Source organism: Brienomyrus brachyistius, chromosome 6 (assembly GCF_023856365.1).
Source record: "Brienomyrus brachyistius isolate T26 chromosome 6, BBRACH_0.4, whole genome shotgun sequence".
NCBI classification, from domain to species: Eukaryota; Metazoa; Chordata; class Actinopteri; order Osteoglossiformes; family Mormyridae; genus Brienomyrus; species Brienomyrus brachyistius.
Window position 1 is genome coordinate 9,121,771 of NC_064538.1, and position 15,688 is coordinate 9,137,458.

At 38.6% G+C, this 15,688-nt stretch overlaps 1 protein-coding gene across 1 annotated transcript; it reads right to left on the reverse strand.

Annotated features, from left to right (window-relative positions):
- Positions 1-1,301: 1,301 nt before the first annotated feature.
- On the reverse strand, positions 1,302-2,354 carry LOC125744852 (neuropeptides B/W receptor type 2-like). Its single transcript, XM_049017134.1, has one exon. The coding sequence runs from the start codon at positions 2,352-2,354 to the stop codon at positions 1,359-1,361; it is 996 nt and encodes a 331-aa protein (XP_048873091.1). The 3' UTR covers positions 1,302-1,358.
- Positions 2,355-15,688: the final 13,334 nt, after the last annotated feature.

A 15,688-nucleotide genomic window follows, 5' to 3' on the forward strand; every position in this document is an offset into this window, starting at 1 on the left:
AATGAAGTGTCAGCACCAGAACGAACAGGAGATTTTCACAGGTGGGAAGTTGCCAACCCAGGAGGTAAAGACCCGCCAGGGAAAGCAAAGTCATAATCTGTACATGTACAATATTTCTTATTTGTTCTATTTTTAGGTGATTATGTTATTTTTTTGGGGTGGGGGGGCACAGGCAGTCATTTGGGTACCTACCCTGCAGTGAAGAGATGCTATAAATACCTGTTACCTGGTAATTCGGAAAATTCTGATGGATGAATGATGGGAGGCAGTCCTGAAAATCATCATCTTATTCCATAATGCTAAGCCGAATGGCAGGATTTTCAACGGTTTGGAATGAGATGTGTGTCTTATTTAAAATTCGTATTTTATCTGCTTTTGTAGAGTGCAAACATATTTCTGAGCTTGACTGCAGATTATTTATATTGCATGCTAAGCACATTGTTACAGCACAAATCATTTACATTCCTCGGCTATGTGCATATTGTCAGATGTACATTCTGTTGTTGGGATGAATCTGTTAAGACATGGCCGGCAAAATTTATTGCGGGAGTCCCATTCCCCCTTCCCCTGCTTTGCAAAACCCAGCCCCGTTTCCTGAACATTGACTCATAAGGCAAAATATTACAATCTGACGAGATTAACTGTGTAACTGTGGATCAGCATGGATGGTCACGGTGCTGCTACAACGCATGACTGTCAGTGTGAACTTTTCTTGTATGTATTTGGTCTTAACTTGTATCTCAAGCAATACTTAGATCTGCAAGGTTTATTCACAGAAATGTTCGGATTTATTTATTTAAACGAAAACAATAAAAACAGAACAGTTAATTTACATCGTTATACAGATGGTTACCAAACAAATTCCATTCTGAATATAATATTGGGGGATGATCAATGGGAACCTTTCATTAACTGATCTTGAACAGTATAATTACAGGAGTACTTAAAATACAACATACATAACACCTTTAAAAGCGATACAGTGGCACAATAAAAATATATGATACACATTTTTTTTGTGGCAGCAGTTGTAGGCCTACACGTTTTGGACATTACATTTCGTATACAGATTTGTGTCATTTCGTTGTTCAAATTGAACTTCGCCTCTTCAGTTCTGTTGCCTCTCATTGGACACGAGGGGGAGACAAACCCTTACATTCATCATATACCCAATAAAGCTTTCCATGTTAATTCGTCTAATACGTGATTAAACAAAAAGAGTAAAAAACTCGTATTATAATAAAAGTACATAAAAATACAACAAAATTAATTAAAATTTGTTTAAGTCGAAAAGTGTCAAGGTAATTGTCAAGACAAGTTAATTTCTTACTGCAGTTTCATTCTCTTCTTAAAGAAGTTCAAGCAGGTCTACATTCTAGCATTTTTCTGAATGCTTTCCTAAAACTATCATCCAGGAAAGCATAAAGGAAAGGATTTAGACATGAGTTAGCGTAGCTCAAACTGGTGATAAAATAAGATATCCCGATCAAAAAGGGAGTTGTCCTGAGGTCGGTGGTGAGAGCCACAATGGTGCTGAGATGGAACGGAGTCCAGCAGAACAAAAACACTGCCAACACTATGAACACCATGACCGTCACCTTCTTCTTCGCTTTATCTAACGCTTTCGCGTTGGAATTCAAACGCATGTTTCTCAGTCTGTAAAGCATTATGGCGTAGAGTAGGCAAATAGTAAAGACGGGTATGGCGAAACCCAGTAACAGCGTGTAAATCCTACTGGCTTTGAACCACAAACTTTCCGGAGTAGGGAAACTCAGGACGCAGCTCTTCCTTTCCGTGTCATCGGGGTTTATATAGACGCCGGCAAAAATGGTGAAGGGCAAGACGATGAGAATAACCAAAAGCCAGACGCAAAGGCTGACGATTCTGGCCGCACGGTACGTTCGGAACGGCGTTCGCTTCGATCGCACCGTGGCCAAGACGACGAGGTAGCGGTCCACGCTCATCACCGTCAGAAAGTAAATACTTGAGAAGATGTTATAGTGGTCAATGGAGAGAATCATTTTGCACAGCACCTCGCCAAAGGGCCAGTACTGCAAAAGATGCTCTGCGATATTGATGGGGAGGACTAACGTGAACAGGTCGTCCGCGATCGCCAAGTTCAGAATGAACAGATTAGTGACGGTCTTCATTTTGGGGGCTTTTAGAATCACGTAAATCACCGCTGTGTTGCCGGTCAAACCTACTGCGCAAATCACTGAGTAGAAGATAGGCAGAATAACGTAAAAATCCGGGTTCAATAAAAACTGATCCGAAGATGTACAATTGGTAGAGTTGAAGAAGATAGAATTGTAGCAGGCTGAGAGCAAGTTGCCCGAGTTGGATATATTTTCCATAACTACTTGGCTATGTTGAGATAAAATTAATCGAATGTATAATTTATCTTAAAATTTTCTCAACCTACTAATTCCGGATTTCTGATGGTTTTACGGTGTTCAGATAAATCTCTTTTAGCTCGGGCGTTGCACATGACGAGATCTGGGAAACAGAATGGGATAAATAAAAATTATATAATTAATCAGAATCACAAGGGTTTATTAATTAAAATGAACTTCATTCATTAATTATTCCCAATAAGTAAGCCATACACATAAGTACAGGGCATATTATAAAGAAATGCATTGGCGTCTAAATGACTTAGACTTTTTAAGGCTTAAAAATAGTTGCTCAAACAATAATAGGTTTTTGTAAATGTTCTTACCACAATGGGAAACGCTTCATATAGCCCCCGCCTGCTTCCGATAGAGAATATAGTGCCGATCGAATAATCATCCCCCGAGTAGTTCAAGAGAGGAGCGCGCATTGGTGACGTCATGCACCCATTTCTGTTAAATGGAGATTTTATCTGGTACGGAAAGGAAAAATACATTTAACAATTGCGCATTTGCAACTTATCACACTTGTAACACCACAACCGGGGGGCTGTCATAACAGAAAGATATTCTCAAAATCCGCATTGGGTAAGGTATTTTCTGTAAGAGTATTTACATGGTTCAATGTGTTTTGCCCCCTGATGTCACCATTAAATGCTCCGCAAAATACCATTTCTGGAATGTTTCCACTACCCCCATGATGTGTTTCTGTTAAATCATATTTAACGTAACATTTACTTCTGTTCGAGTTCATATATTTCAGAGGGATACACTGTCCACTGGGTTCTTACTCAGTAAAAATAGCTCCTCGATTATCGGTGTCTATTTGTCACCATTGATTTTAGTGTAATTGTAATACTTCCTCTCCATTTAAGAGCTGGCTTGAATATGTGTTTTTGGTGCCACTTTAGAATAAGGCTACCCATATAAAGAACTTGTGAATGGTTTATAGTCTGGATATTAATTAGGTTGTAACACTTTGTAAATTATTAATAGACAATTTTGAACAAGTTATAACACAGTTTTATTTTTATTAATGAGTTGCTACCATTTACAAGTGGCAAAAGGGAGCCTTATTGTAAAGCGGTACCGGGCTTTCTTGAGTTGTGAATGGTAGCCCCGTGTATTCAGCCTTGCATGCGGACAGCGCTACAGCGGCTTGCTTCTTAGATTTCCACGAAATAACGGCGGCTTGAATTGTCAGACTGAAATAATAACCAGTAGTGCTGCTGTACCACGTGTCCAATCAGAGCCACTGAAAGCAATTAGACCCAAGCCGTCCTTAGATTTCCTGAAACAAACTCAATGCCCTTCAGATACCTTAATACACATTCAGCAGCAATCAAGTCTCCTGTTTGGTGGTTTGCTAATGATTGCTGATATTCTACTGTATATCAAACTAATGTCAGGTCTAGTACACATCGTAACTTATATCAGGCTCCCCACAATTTTATGTGATATTTCGTGTGATCAACAGCACCATGACGATCATCATCTGACTTCGGCTTAAATGGGGTAAACCTTGGCTGGCAATCTGTTATACCAGATCTTTCAAGCATCTTGAGGATGTAGCTCTTATGATTCATTTTGATCTGCTCACACTTTTGCTTGAAATGAATGCCCGGAATTTTCGCTAAATCTTTTATGCTGAATTGGCATTTCATGTTCTCTTTGAACTCACTAAATAGTTCGTTATTGCTTACTGCTATGATTAAATTATCAACCTAAATTATTAATACAATTATTTCCCATTTAGTTTTATGCACAAATGTATACACAGATTTATAAAATGTACTGCTGGATTTCTCTGAAAGTTGTTTTGTTCCAGGTGATCATGCACGACTTTGTACATTGTCTCTGCCAGACTGTTTAAGACCATAGAGGGATCTCTTTAACTTGTACATAAGTTTCTCTCCAGTCTTTGAATGGGCTCCAAAGCCCTCAGGGTGTTCTCAGTAAAGTTCAGCACCTGGGCTGGAGCCCAGAGAAATAGTGGAATAATACATACTCCAAAATAATTCTGTTGTAGTCATGTTAATGTATAGTTGTTGATTTTATGAACTCCTCCAGTCCTTTATTTTTTATTTTATTTTATTTTATATATACTTATTATTTATGACACATGTATTATTATTTGTGACTGTTTATACTTACATATGTATTTCGTTGGTTTAGTCTGTATTATTAATATTCCGCCACAAGCTTCCTACTTGAATGTTGTATGTGTGGCAGCAATCAGCAATGCATCTTATTTTTTGAGTTTCAGCGTCAATTCCCGCTGGCGCTGGTAAGACGTGCAATGCAGCTCTCCGCCAACATTGCCCCCCCCCCCCCCCCCCCCAAAAAAAAAAAAAAAAAAAGATAATATGTAAATCCTGTAGTTTAGATTATTAGAATAAAATCTCATTTGGTAGTGCTGATTATATACCCCCACGTTATGACGTATTAATACAAATATCGAAAAGGAACTTTTGTAAAATTGTAATAAACTTTTTCCTTTTCCCGCGATTAGTGTAATTTGAGGCTAGGCTGTACGTCGCTGACTGCTCTGTTTATTTTAGGAAATATACTACAGCCTTCACAAATGCTGCTGCGTACACTGTCACATGGAATGTTTTTAACCCCTGAAATTCCCCTGCAACAGGCAGCTTCGCTGCAAACCCATCGCCTAGACACTGACATTTTTAGATAAATATTAATATGTAAATGGTCATGACATTAAGAACAAAATGCAAGTAAACAAACTCCTACCTTAATTCTACTGTAAATATTAAGGTACAAAAATCGCCTCTTTATTTAAAATGCATAATAATGATAATGCATATTACTTAAGCTCAAGACTAAATGCACAAATTCCATGCAAATGCCAAGTAAAAAAATAAGTAATAATCCTGGCATAACAAGACAGAAAACATCATTAAAGTGAAATAGAAGCAGACTGCAGTAATCCTGCTTTTTATTTCAGACTGACAGGTCTACATCCCTCTGGACACATCTAAAAATACTGCCATTTGAAACATTTTTCTATAAAACTCTCCCAAATGCATGATGACACTGCCAAGAAAAGTGGTGAAATACCAACACTAGTGGCCCTGTTGCAGGCAGCCTCTGGGTTTTGGTACTTAGCAGAGCTGAAAAGTTTCTGATTCATTCCAGTTCTCTGTAAATGTCATAAAAGAATGAGGAACCAGGGAGAAGACCTACGATTAAAAATTACCGTAGATAATCTCAATGTCAGTGTGTGTGTGTGTGTGTGTGTGTGTGTGTTTTCCACATTAAAATCCATATTTATATTAATATGAACCATCAGAGTTTAGACTCAATCTTGATTATTTTAATTACAAGTAAAGTTGTGCAAAGAATACAGGCACTGGTCTGTTGAGCAATGGGGAAAGAATCATGTGATTCATGCTTCCACCTTGAGCCTTGAGTGTTTATATCCCACAGTTAAGGGAGGTGACAGGTCTGTTATGACACATAGTTTATTTCCTTGGTTCTATGTTGGATCGCTGTAGCACTAAGAGGGCAAAATAAATTCCTACAAAAATAAAACTAGCATGAGTGATCACATTCTTCCTATGGTGAAAAATTCATGTTCTGATGGAATCTTCTGGAATGACAATGTCCACTTACACAGAATGTAAGGGCACAGAGTGGTGTGAATTAAAACACCATTCATAAGATCTTTTTTCAACTCACAAGTGCAGACTCCATAATGTGCCAGATAGAATTTTACAGCACCATCAAGATTATTTTATTTCCAATTTCGACAGCAAAAATCAGCACATATTTCCATAATGTAATCATATATATAAAATATTAAAACACGTTAATCAAGCTTCTTTATAAATGCATGTTAACATCAGTATCTCAAGAAAACCTGGATTTTTATGGATATGAGGTTATATATTAAGCATGTCTTTTGGAATTCATTGTGTTGGGCAAGGAGGCTCGAGAGACAAATGGCCGTTGAGGGGCTTTGGTTTATTGAAGGAACAAGGACATGCTATAGAACGGGGAATCAGTTTGTTCATCCCCCAGTATTCCTTTGCAACCAGGAGATTGTGTGCAGGGGGCCATCCCCCAGTATCCATCTGCAGAAAGTGTGCATGCATGACTGACTCACCCTTTCCTATCCATCCATCCATCCATTTTCCAAACCGCTTATCCTACTGGGTCGCGGGGGGTCCGGAGCCTATCCCGGAAGCAATGGGCACAAGGCAGGGAACAACCCAGGATGGGGGGCCAGCCCATCACAGGGCACACTCACGCACCATTCACTCACACATGCACACCTATGGGCAATTTAGCAAGTCCATTTAGCCTCAGCATGTTTTTGGACTGTGGGGGGAAACCGGAGTACCCGGAGGAAACCCCACGACGACATGGGGAGAACATGCAAACTCTGCACACATGTAACCCAGATGGAGACTCGAACCCGGGTCCCAGAGGTGTGAGGCAACAGTACTAACCAGTACACCACCATGCCGCCCCTCACCCTTTCCCTTCCCCCATTAATTAAATAACACAAACAAAAAAAAGTTAAAAGACAAAAGACTGCCAGTATTCTTATGGGAAAAAATCTTTGTAATTTCCTAATGTAATCCATGAAGAACTTAATTGTTTTCTTGTTAAATGGACAAAAACATCAGCTTGATGGTGTCCCACGCAGAAACCTCACTAACTCTTTGGCCTAAATGACAACTTGTGCTTAGATTTTGACAGTTACATAATCATTTATTAATTTTGAGAACGTCATGCAGATAGATCATGTGTCTTTCTTGGTATGATTTCTCCTCTCTTACAAGCAAACATACCCCTAATAAAATCCCCTGAAAATTGTGCGACTGGCACAAACAAATGCAAAGAAGTAGAAATCTGAAGGTTTTTCTGTGCGATAATGAATTAGGTACGATGATACATATGATATGACATATTCGGTTTACTGTCAGGATTTACTGAATGCTTCTATGTTGCCACGTGTATCAGAATGCGTTCTTGTGTTCATGTCTTTATTTCAATCCATCCATCCATTTTCCAATCGTCAGAGCTGCAGGTGATATTGCAGTATGGAGCTTAAAACAGGGGAAACCCTGGAGAGGATGCAAGTCCATCACAGGGCTGTATATTACAGCTGTTAAGGGATGTTGGAATGTTACGGTATACATACATGATGTTTCTGAATGTTTTATGAATACTTCATGAATACATTATGAAGGTGTACTGAACGTTTTATGAATGGAATATAAAAGCATTATGAAGGTGCAGTTAATATAAAGCATTACCACATTTTTTTAATATAATGGGAGGCTAGAGTCCAACCCTTGAAAAAGCAGGAGGGTTTGAGTTCCGTTAATTGTTATGTACCCATAAAAAAAAAGGGAGGGGGGGTTCGAGTCCCACCCTATAGAAAACAGAGAAGACTGCACATATTTCAAATGCAATCATATATGTTGTTAAGTAATTTCGCATCAGTGAAGCAAAGTGCCATGAATGGTGTATGAAACTAATTGTGTCAGTCATGTGAAATATTATACTGTTTGCTCAATAAGGCTAAATGGTGTTGTGGTTTGGACCTCGCAACCTTCACTGAAGCAGAAAAAAGAGTAAAAAACAATAGGCATCCAGCACTGTTGGTGCTTGGACCCCTAAGATCACTGTGAATTATCCTTATGGACCTTGCTGGAATGATTCCTTCCTGATTTCTTATAAATATTTGAAACCGGGTCTTTTGTACAGAGGTAAGACTGACTTTGAAAACTCTGTTTAAAATGCTGTGACTCAGGCAGCAAGTGGCAGATCACCGTAAATCTTACATACCTGACAGTTCTCTTGTGAAAAGGTCTCTTTTTGATTGGTACTAATTTAGCAATTACTAAAAAAATATCGAATTGCAGTGGAAACCGCTCGTAGTGATAACATCTGTTTGGGTGAAATTGATCACTATACGTGAATTATCATTATAACTGATTTTTTTTTCTTCTTTATGTCTCAGGCAGATTACTATCTAATTGACATTTGTGTATTTATTACACGAAAATAAGATAATAAAATGGACAGTGTTGCTATTAACAGTGTTTGTACAGGAATGATTATGTCCCAAACTTTTTAATCTATATAAGCAGTTGATCACTATAACTGTGATCACTATACAGTAAGTGGTTTCCACTGTATCTGAATATTTCACCCATTCTTACGTAAAGCATGTAGTTCATTTAATGAGCTGTATGCTGTGTCATTGTCTATGAATTTAAATGAAAAAAATCCTATATTGTTATTTATTTAGGAGATGCAGTTATCCAAAGCAATGGAAGGACGAACAATGGTTAAGATCTCAAGCACAGAGGTAAGAAAAAAAGGTTACTTTTCTAAACCAGAAAAATGAGAAGTTAATACTGTAGCTAGGAAAATGTAGAAAAGGAAATAATATAAAAAATAGCCCCAGTATTGTGGCCGGATGGGAAAAATAATTTTGGCAGCATTAACAAGCCCCTGAAAAGTCAATCTAAAGACCACTTACAGGCCAAATGAAGCTCAATATTTCCTCTCTTGTGAGGTTGAAGCAGCAGTGTGGGAGATTCAATCAGATCTGCTTAAAAGGAGGATAATAAGGCAAGTCACTTACCCCCATGTGCGCTTTCCTGTTTGACTGCTATGGAAGGTGAATGGGTTATGGAGCATACAGTGCTGTGCAAAAGTCTTAGGCAGTCCAAAGAAATGATTAAAGCTGTTTATCTGGGTGGCAAGTGTACTTTGTGTAGGTTCATGTTTCTCACTGCAGGAAGGTGAACAGGCCAATAGATAAGTGCAATGAGAAAAACACTTACCCTTTATTCTGTAGGGAAAAAGAGCTATTGCTTCAAAAAGATGTGTGAAAATCTGTGAAAAGTATATATATACATACTTTATTTAAGGAGCTTCAAGCCCGGGTCCTAACTCTTGCCTGTAGATGATTGGGCATTCAGAATCTTTTTTCCTGTTACTCTATCTTGTCCACCCCTTTTTAGCTTCAGATGTGCCTGATTAATATGTGCCTTATGTGCCACACGGGGAGACTGGTGTTGATTTAGAAATGCCAGCAGCGGGGAACAAAGTAATGATGAACCCACAAAGGGATGCCAAGGGCAGAGTCCCTAATAGACGCCTTTAACACTCACACTGCCCTTTATTCACAAATGCCAAAATAATTATTCCCTCATATTTCATCTTTTTACCCTACATAATTCACCATGTGTCGTCTTAATAGACATCATTAATCACATTTCAGTGTTCTGCACATCCCCCCTAAAGCATTTGTAACTTTACCATTCAAAGGTAATTTGGTATGTACAGAAAGATCTGGCTTAATCATCTGGAATCATTTTAGTTTACATGTGAATAGAATTATAGGCTATATACTTCTTCAGATGTAGTAAAGACAATAAACATTTTTGAGTTATCATGCTGACAAGATGCAGTGTCTGAGAGTGCCCTTCTGTTAGATATCACTGTGTGGTACATCTTAAATTTTAGTTAGATTTTTGATGAAATTTGATCAGGTTCAGATCTTCGCCATGTTAATATGTCTGTGAAGGTTGAAAAAGTTCCCTCTAATACTTTTTGTGTTGTCGCACTAACAGCAAGTGTCTGAAACTGAGGTATTTTCTTCCTATCACTATGCAGCACTGCTTCAGTTAAAGGGAGATCTGTCTAAAATTTGATCACTTCCAGTGTGTCACCCATACACTGTGTTTACAAAATTTGAAAATGATCCATGAAATACTATTAGAGTTACTGATTCCAAAAGAACAAGTTTTCTACAGCTGCCTTTCATTCCTTTGCTACTGCATAGCAGTACCTCTTCATTCTTTTGAGCAATTTGTCTCAAAATGAAATCAGGTGTAGATTTTCCACATAATATTTTTTTTGCAGCAGCAGTTAAAATGTTATCTGCTTCAGTTTTGGTGCACATTATTTTCAAAAATCTATTCAGTTACTCACACCAATGTGTCTACAAATTTTGAAAAAAACATACTTCAAATACTTTTTATTTTATCCCTCAGACAAGATCAAGTGTCAAAACTTTCCTTTTCTTTGCTATCAGTATGCAATGCTGTTTCAGTTTGGGGGCGATCTGACTAACAATGTAATCAGTTCCAGTTCATTCCCCAGAGAATGTGCCTGCAAAGTTTGAAAAAGATCTGTCAAATATTTTAAAAAACTTTTGTGCTGATAGGGTCAAGTCTCTGAAACTGCCCTTTTCTGTACTATCACAAAGTGTTACTGCAGGGAATACAATAGGGCGCATACATTCAGTAAGCTAAAAGCACCAAGTGCGGAAGTTCCAGAACTCAGTACTGGGGAGGAGGAAACTCCATGATGACACGAGGAGAACAGGCTACCTCCACACATGGAGCCATGGCAGAAACTCATAGCCTGATCGGAGAGGTGTGAGGCAACAGTACTGACTCCTACGCCACCATACCACCCCATACCACCCAAATGTATACAATTACTTATAGGTGAGAAGACCCCTTGCCCCTTCACCTCCCTCTCTGAAAAGTCCACAGCCTACCCAACTTAACATTGATATTATATTAGATAAGTAGGTGACTTATATATCAATAGAAATACCTATAAATTCTGCCTAAGCCTAAACAAACAAATAAAACATTGCTAAGCAATATAGTCAAGTCAAGCATACAGGAAAATTAACAGTAAAAATTTCAACTTCTGGGTTTTTGGCTGTTTTTGAAATTGTTCCCTATTCTCTAAATAGTGCATTATATAGTGAATCTGCAGTTCTCTGCAATAAAACTATATAATACAGCAAATAATCACTGTACAATGTAGTAATAAAATACTCACACTGCAGCATAGACAATGTACATGTTAATACTCCCCGTATCCCATAATGCAATGTACAAGTGACCCGTCTTGTCAACTGATGGACCAAAGCTACAACTTTCTATACAAATTTATATTTCTGCATATATTTTTGTATATAGAAGTATAAGAGTAACTTATGACACTAGAAATCTCCGTAAAGACAGAAATTCAATTTTAAATCATTTAATGATTATAAAATAAAAATATAATAATTTCAAGTAATTATTTGAAATAAAATACAGGCTTAAGTGTCCATATTCGCCATATCATGCCATTTATATTGTCACTATTTTTTGCTAATCTCAAATGTCAGCTGTCAAATGTTGCTAGGATACCAACACAGAGCTTCTCGGAAAGCAGTGTCCAAAACCATAATTATGTTTCACTGACAAATTCCCTATATAGTGAACTACATAGATTTTCCTATATAAGGAATGGTAAGTGAAAGAGGGGATCATTCAAATAAAGCCATTTTTATCCAACAATTGCTGAGAATTATAACTTAAGTGAAAATGTCACATCTTAAAAGCAAAATGCCTATAATTGTTGAAATCGGCTAATAATTCTACATTAAAGGGTGCTTAAAGAATCATTTTGCTCTGAATTTTTCAAAGAAGTTGGCACAAGTCATCTTGAATAACATCTTTGTCCTGTTGTTATAAAACCTTCTCATATGGTAAATCTAACGCTGCAGGTCTCTAAGGCAGCACCACCTTGCCTGGTTGGTGTTGTGTTCCTGGCCTTAATCCCACCCCCCTGATAGGTGTCTGCCAGTCGAAGAAAACAAACCATTTCCTGACCTATGCCTCTCTTAATTTCTGTCCATATAAAAACATGATCACCCAAATAACACAGCATCTCTTCATAACCATCTGCACATTTTCACACGTGTCTTGTCCCTTTGACTCGGGGGGGAGGGCTGTTTTACTCCACCAATGTAGAAATTAGCATTTTTGTAAAAATCTCACTACTTCCCCCCATTAACTGCACTGCCCTGCCAAAGGTTGTGGAAAACCTGGATCCTCTGGACAGCAAAGAGACCCACAGGACCTGCAGATCGGTTTATGAAATGGATGATCTTACCAGTGTCACGAGCTTGGGCAGATGGCCCAAACAGCACATAACACTGCTTAGCTCTCTGCCTTACATGAGTCATTCATAAAGCCACAAAGGCTAGAACGCTAGTCTTTCTGTTTTCTAAGATACAGCAAACATTCTGCTATTAATATAATGAGTCATAGGTTAGCAGAGCCCCTGTAGTAGAGGGCCACCATCCATATGGTTCTGTGTGTCCTCACCAAGCATCCCAACTGAGCTTAGTAGTATCATTCCAAGAGAACTGTTTATCATTATCAAGAATCCACTTGTACTGTATGATGGTCCAGCTTTACCCCTCAGTCATATTCATTTGTCAATTTCTCTATGCCAGGGTTACCCAACCTGGTCCTCAGGGACCTCCAGACCATCCATGTTTTTGCTTCCTACTGGGAGCTGAGAGGGAGCAAAAATGTGGACTATCAAGGGGTCCTGAAAGACCAGATTGGGAAACGTTGTCCCTCTGCTTTCAAAGAATAAGCTTAATAAATCTTCATGTTATACCCTGTGATGGGTTGGCGCCCCATCCTGCGTTGTTCCCTGCTTTGCACTCATAACTTCCAGTACTCAGAATAGGATCAGCGGTTTAAGAAAATGGATGGATGGATGGATGGATGGATGGATGGATGGATGGATGGATGGATGGATGGATGGATGGATATATTAATGTTTAAAATGAAATTTGAGGGTTAGGTTAGGTAATGAACTAAAGCTAATGTATATAACATTATATTAAATAAGATCAATAAAATGTTATAACTATGACAACTTAATCCATTGCAAATCTCAATATAATAAATAAAATTCCTTTTATCTCATATACTACAAGATTTTTTGGAATGTAGCTATAATAATAGAACTATTGAATACCAGCTTTAAATGAGAAAACACTGCATACAACTCAAACAGATGATTATTTGTTGTGTTGCGTTATGCATTAATCACAGGTACGCTGACGAGATGAAAAGAGCCAAACAACAGACAGTCATTACCTGTCTGCTAAATAATTTCTGTACGCCTTTCATTTCAAAATGACTTATAACTGAATGGTGTAGCCTGAACATAAAATACTATCCCTACCTTCAGCTTTATCCATCAGCAAAGAGAAATGTGTACAAAGAATTAAAGCATGAAAGTTCCATTACATACCCATTCGAAAATGTCAATAATGGCTATGAAAGCAAACTCAACAAAAGTAATTTTTCGAGGGCCACGGTAAGGATAGTGGAAAATATCTTGTTTTGTGAAGGAAATCCTTTGCATGTACAAATTATTTAATGAAACATGCCAAACTATGGTGGCAGTTTTAACTGTATACTGTATTAAGCCATAATGCCAGCTTCAGTTGCAGCAGAAATTATTGTTCTGTTATTATTAGCTCCAAACAGAGGAAAATTAACGTCAGTGCATTAAGGTTCAAATTCATTAGGACTAATGAACTGGTTTATAGATATACCAAACCTCGAGGCAGAATAAATTAAATGAGTAACATCTTTAAGGGTATTTTTAATCGTGATTAGGAGAGATGTAACTTTGCAATTCTGCACGTAGGGATTTAATATATATCCTCCTGAGACCCCACCCATTCATTTATGCCCATTGTAATGGACATTTTGTTTTTGCATCTTTTCACTGATGTAAGGAAACTAATTTATTCTTGCTGTACACTAAAGAGGACATGCTGTGGAATTAAAAATAAAAATGAATTTGAAAGAATCTAAATTGTAAGATGTCTTATTTCTTCCAAAGACATAGAAAATCACAAATAACCTAAAATTGAAGGACACTGTTTTTCCTTGGCTCTCAGGAGGCTATGTAAGGAACCTGGAATGTGCCATGTAATTACTAGTAATTAATAGACTGGTGTCTGCTCCAACTGTGACGTTCAGTGACTGTGACGAAATTACATTAGGGAGAATTTAGACAAAATGGTATACTAAATACATTTATAATGACTGCACTCTGATCTTATTTTTATTAGTAATGTAAATAATGCTTGATTTATTAAGTAGAGAGAAGATTTATGACTATGAACGCATATGTAACACTCCAGGTCAGGTCAGGTCTGGTTGGGGAGGATGTGCTGATGCAGCCGGTAGCTGCACCCGAAACACGGTGAAACTCCTCAGGATCCCCCAGGCAGACACACGGTCCAGTCCCACCATCCGGAAGTGGCCATCCATCTGTCGCAGCCAGGTGCTACATGGGTGTCCCCTTGGCCTGGTCCAGCCGTGAGGATCCTGTGAGCCGGATAACCCTCAGGGAAACGTGCCACATGGCCATAGTGCCGTAACTGACGCTCCCTCACAGTGCAGGTAATGTGCCTCATTCGGGACTCCTCTAGCAACCGCTCATTCGACACCAGTGGTCAAACCAGTGGTACCCAAGGATCCTCCGTAGAGACACAGTACCAAAGGAGTCCAGCCTCCACCTCAGCTAACTGGATGGCGTTTGTGTCTCACAGCCTTCCAGCAAGACATTGCACAAGTGTTGTGAGCATCAGGACTTGAAGTCTCAGGATGTCCCACAGGGCAACTTGGTCAACAGAGTCAAACACTTCACGAAAATTAACAAAAGCCGTGAAGAAGCTCTGCCGATATCTGTGCTTGCGCTACATGAAAACCCTCAGTGCCAGGATGCGGTCGATGGTAGACTTCCTATGCGTAAAACCAGACTGTTCCGGTCACTGGTAAGCGGGCAAGTGATCACAGATCCTGTTTATGATGATCCTAGCAAGGACCTTACTGAGAACAATATTATTCTCCTGTAGTTGCTGCAATCCAGGCGATCACCCTTCCCTTTCCAGATAAGGAACTACGAGTCCCATTTTCTAGTCAGTTGGGAAGATTGCCTGCGATGCCAGGAGGACAGCCTTACCAGCAGCCTGGAGAAGTTCACCCCGGATACCACAGATCCCTGCGGCCTTCCCTAATTCCAGCTGCTTACAGCCATCCATCCATTTTCCAAACCGCTTATCCTACTGGGTCGCGGGAGGTCCTGAGCCTATCCCGGAAGCAATGGGCACGAGGCAAGGAAAATATGATACATATTGGGTTAATAACACATTGTATTAATACCTTGGAATTATTAATATAAATAAGTGTCACGGTAGTTTATGGAAGAGAACCTTTCATTCGTGCTTTCTTAACTTTTATTGTGTGGATTATAGAAAATTAGATAGAAATTAGACTTTAGGTATTTATGGTCACGGTTCAAAGTTTACAATTTATGGTCTAGTTTCGAAAGGATTGTTTGTCTTTCTGACACGCCTTGTGATTTCAGTGCAGATTTATTAGTTATTTAATAAATATTAGTTTCTGTTTAATTAGATAAAA